The 4,688-nt window shown below is 35.2% G+C and overlaps 1 protein-coding gene across 1 annotated transcript in view; it reads left to right on the top strand.

Annotated features, from left to right (window-relative positions):
* Positions 1 to 213: 213 nt before the first annotated feature.
* The window catches only part of ADAMTS6 (ADAM metallopeptidase with thrombospondin type 1 motif 6), an 87,834-nt gene continuing 83,359 nt past the window's right edge, over positions 214 to 4,688 (top strand). The window contains exons 1-2 of the mRNA XM_033520586.1: positions 214 to 261; positions 3,644 to 3,749. Of these exons, the coding sequence (XP_033376477.1) occupies positions 3,664 to 3,749 (86 nt within the window). The 5' untranslated portion in view covers positions 214 to 261; positions 3,644 to 3,663. The remainder of the gene's footprint in view (positions 262 to 3,643; positions 3,750 to 4,688) is intronic.

Genomic DNA, 4,688 nt, shown 5'->3' with positions numbered 1-4,688 from the left:
GGCAGGTGTCCCACTGGCCTGAGGCCAGCGGCTGTGAGTGTACTGCAGCTTGTGGTTTACACCAGAGTGTAGAAAATGCCGACACCAGCTGGCTGCACATAATTAAACTGATTGCGGTCTGACAACTTGGACTATGATACAGATATGTGATAAATATACAAAGTATCTTACAAACGTGATTCACTGACATTCTTTATCTGCTTCTTTTTCTTAACAGATATGATATCTGCACTTATAAAAACAAGCCTTGTGGAACACTGGGTAAGATTATAAAGAGACATTTCACCTCATATTTGCTGTTTCCTTGCTTTATACTTAGCTGTTGGTTTATTGACTGATTATATCTTTTTAAGTTTGTACCTTAAAAATTTTGTAGTTTTATAAACATGAAAAATAAAAGATAATCTAGGTGGATTTTGGCTTTGATACATTGCTGGAAGTTTTATTTCTGTGAGCCAGTGCTGTGTATTTCATCTCTGACAGCTGTAGTTCTGATAAAACCTAGCAGATGACTCAATTTTACTTCTTACAGACGAGAACTTGCTGTTTATTTCCATTTACTGATGTCCATAATCTAGTTTAAAGAACAGACCTATCCCCATAAACCTTACCAAAAAAATGGACTTTGAGGTTTACACTCTTGCTGTGTTGTACACGAGTACATCTTCATATTTTTCCTTTCACAGACTTAGGAAAACATAGCACAGTGATAGAAAACACAACATTGAAACTACTTAAAACAGTGCTTTGACAATGGAGAAGTGCACATGGCAACCTTAGATTAAGGTTGAGGAGCTATTATTCTCTCCATACCTAAATATGTGACCAGAAGTTATTTGCTAAAATAAATAGCTATAGATGACCTCTTACTATGGGTTGTTGCCTCCAACGGTGCTTTAACATATAAAGGGAACATTATTCAAACACTAATATAACACTTGTTCAGATTTTTTTTCAGTTTGCATCCTTTCATAAGCCTCTTTCTTGCAGGTGATTAAAGACAAAATTCTAATTCTGATAGTTCATATTAACACTTTTCTCAGTCAGGGTTCTTGATTGTATTTGCTGTGTCTTTCCCTATATTACTGTGTGCTTGATAGCCTTAACCCAAATCTTAACCAAGATTTTCTTATGTAAGTCTCTTGCAAATCAGTACAATGCTTCTAGCATAGGGGTTTAGTTTACATGGGGAAAGATACCAGAATTTTGCCTGCTATAAATATAAACAAACCCACAGCATGCTTTAGTAAAAGGCAAATAATGCTGATAAATTTCTAAATGTAATTGATTTTATTTGACATTGGAGGTGATGAAACTGAAGAGATGATGTCTTAGAAGTGGTTGTGCAAGTGTTAAAAAAATGCATTCATGCATGAATGCATGAACTATTTGATACTTTTATGATACTTTTAACACAGATCTTTAGTGTACTAGTCCTTACTCTGTCAGATTTTGGCATAAAAGCAAATTCTGCTTCACATGAATCCAGTATAACAGAGGATAGTTTTGGCAAATATTTCATTAAAAAAAAGTTTAATTAAAAAAAAATTAAAAATAAGAGTCATATATGGTATCAGTTCCAACTTACTCTTATAGGCGTCTTGGCAACAAAACCATGACCATTTTTTTGCATTATAGGCATTGAATTGGAGAAAAGGCCCTGTAGTCCTCTTTTGCAAGGCATTTGATATGCTTGAGTCACACTGACATCCAATAACTAAAGTTAATCATATATATAAGGAATCTCTGAAAAAAAAGTCACAGAGAGGTCTCAGAAGGTCAAAAGAAATCTGAATACTTGCTATTCTAGGAAGACACAGAAGTAAAAGATTTCATGTAACATCTGTATCCTATTTTAGACACCTGAAGCATGGAAGCTTTCATGAAACCTCTTAGAAAAAGATAGATCTCAAGCATATTTGCAGTGTGTCTGTGGCTTCAGTGAAGGACAAGTCCTTCTAAAGTCTGAGTCACTGACTGAGTTCTTAACTTCATCTCTGTCACTTTCTGCAAGCATGGTATGGAGTTATATTACTCTGGTCTTCTAATTTGCTGAAGCAAGCCCTCAGTTATAAGATCTGAAGATGGAAATGACTTTATCATTCAAATATGGTGGACTTTGTAGGGGAACATGATAGTTGTATAGATATGTATTGCCATATGGTCTTCAGAATTTCTTCAATTAGAGCAGCATAGCCGAACTGCAATTATTGCATTTTCTGCAGGTTCCACACTGCAAGCTTTCCAGACACAGTCTGGAAAGACACAGTCAGCTTTTGCCCATGTCAGTTTGGCTATCAGAGTAGTTTTGATGTGTCCAAACTAGATTTTTTGTGAAGAAACATGGAAGACATGGCCCCCAAATCCTCTATATGTGCCTACAGGAGACCTGAGATCGCCTATGGGGCGTGTTCCCATGATACCCCTGCAATATTTTTTCCCTTCAGGAGCCTTTGAGCCACAAGTGGTGTTCAGTGTACAGGATTCAACCAGCATGCAAAGATACACAAAGAGCTTCAACATCAGTGCTTCACTGCGTTGATTCACTCCTATGGCTTCAAATTAATTGCTAATGCGGACACAGCAGGAAACATTTGTCACATTATTACTTCCTTACTGATAGTCCAAAGAGAATAATTTGAAGTCTCTGCTCATATGAATAGTTTGCTTTCTCTCTTCTCCACTCCCTGTTCCATTCCCCTCATCTCTCAACTAAAGTTAAGCTTTTTCAATTTTTCTGGTTGTTATTTTTGGGGTTGTTTTGATTTTTTGTGTTTGTTTTTGTTTTTCAGTTGGTTTTGTTTTTTTGTAATGTAGTTAATTGAGCTGGTAACTTCCTTAAAGAAAGGTTTGCTACTTCCTTCAAATAAGAAACTCTAGGGGAGAAATACATTAAATAAACCTGATGTTTAAAGCTTTCTCTAAAGGCACTAAATTATGACTGCAGTATGTTCTGTAATAATCTGTTGCTGAAAAATGTGTAAGATACAGAAGAGCCATAGTCAGTAAATGCTAGTGGTATTCTCTCTCTGAAGAAAGTTTTTAAAAGCCCCTGTAACACAATAAGGTTTTAATGCCAGGAGATGATAGGTGATAAATGGAAAAGACTTCCATGGTTAAATGCATGCTTGTTATTAACATGTCTCCTCTCTCTTCACTGATGCATTCAGTTTTGTTTTTTTAGTTTTTTTTTTTAACGTACCATGTGAGGTTTTTCATAGCTAAAAAAGTTGCTTGTATGTTTTTATGAACCCACTAAACTTAAACAGATTTCTTTAGAAAAATAATGTGGATACATTTTGCTTTCTTCAGGCACAAGAATGTTAAAATAGAAATGCTTTCTTGAATTCCCTCTCCTGGCTCAAGTTACTAGGTGGTCCCAAGTTACCAGAAGTAAAATTTATAAATCTAACCCCTAGTCTAGACATTTTCCAGCACTGACTGCAGTTCAAAAAATATTAATGTCTAGCCGGCAAAGTGAAATTCCCCCCAGTGATTTTGCAAATGACTAGAAAGTTAACCTTTTGCCAACTGCTCCTTCTGTGCATAGAAGTTATTAAAAAGAATCCAGGCATTTATAACTAGGGCTTTTAAGACTGAAACACCTTGGCATGACCCTTTGTGTCTCCTTCTGTTTATTCAGGCTTGGCCTCTGTGGCTGGAATGTGTGAGCCTGAAAGGAGCTGCAGCATTAACGAAGACATTGGCCTAGGTTCAGCTTTTACCATTGCACATGAGATTGGTCACAAGTGAGTGAGTTTGAAATAAGAATACATCTTAATTTATCACCTTTTTAATATTAGTTAATAATCAATACAATTTTTTTCCTGAATCATCTCTGTTCTGATGTTCCATGTATTTGTATATGGTATTCATGAGTGGCATTACATTTTATTTAGTATGTATTACCAGGGGCTTTAAATTTAGAACTGAAGACTCGTTGTACCTACCCTTTGATTTCAGATTCCAGTTAAATCTCTCTTTTTGAGACTTGACTCACAACCTTCCTATTCTGTTTCTTATTTTTAAATATTTGGCTTTGAAAATATTTTCTCCCCCATTACTTTTTTCTGCCTTTCTTTATGAAAGGGAAATGGTTAAAAGGTAAAATTTTTTTGCTCTTTTTTATTTTGTCTTTAATATAATTGAAATTATTATCATTGAAACATTGATTCTGTTGTCAATATTCATATGCTTTAAGTTCTGTTTCACTCAAGCATGATCGATATAAAACAGGCATAGGCACTTGTTACATTTAAAGTATCAGCATATGGTTTTAAAGAGTATATTGTTATGACATTGATAAAATCTGAGTAGTGTTTGGTCTGGAAATATTTCAGGCCTTCCGTCAAAAGGCAGCGGTGTGAGTACATTGTGATGACTCTAAAAAGACCGGGCACCTTCTTTTATCAAGAGGTTACCTTTCTTCTGTGCATGGATTGACCAATACAGAGTAATGGATAACATGCTTTTCCACTCACTAGCTGATGGAAATGAAAGCTAGCAACCTGCTGATCAAAAAAAAAAAAAAGGAGTTGGAAGTAAACAGTTATTTTTAACCCACCTATTATGTTAGATAATCACTGAGCAACTATGCTCTCATTTATATTATGTATTAAAAATCCCCTACACATCTAGTGTAGATGAATTTTAGAATTCAAAAACAATTGTACGATATCTGAACAATA

The sequence above is a fragment of the Parus major genome, chromosome Z (genome assembly GCF_001522545.3).
Source record: "Parus major isolate Abel chromosome Z, Parus_major1.1, whole genome shotgun sequence".
NCBI lineage: Eukaryota > Metazoa > Chordata > Aves > Passeriformes > Paridae > Parus > Parus major.
Note: the sequence above shows the minus strand (reverse complement) of the source record. Positions and strands in the feature narration are given on the sequence as shown.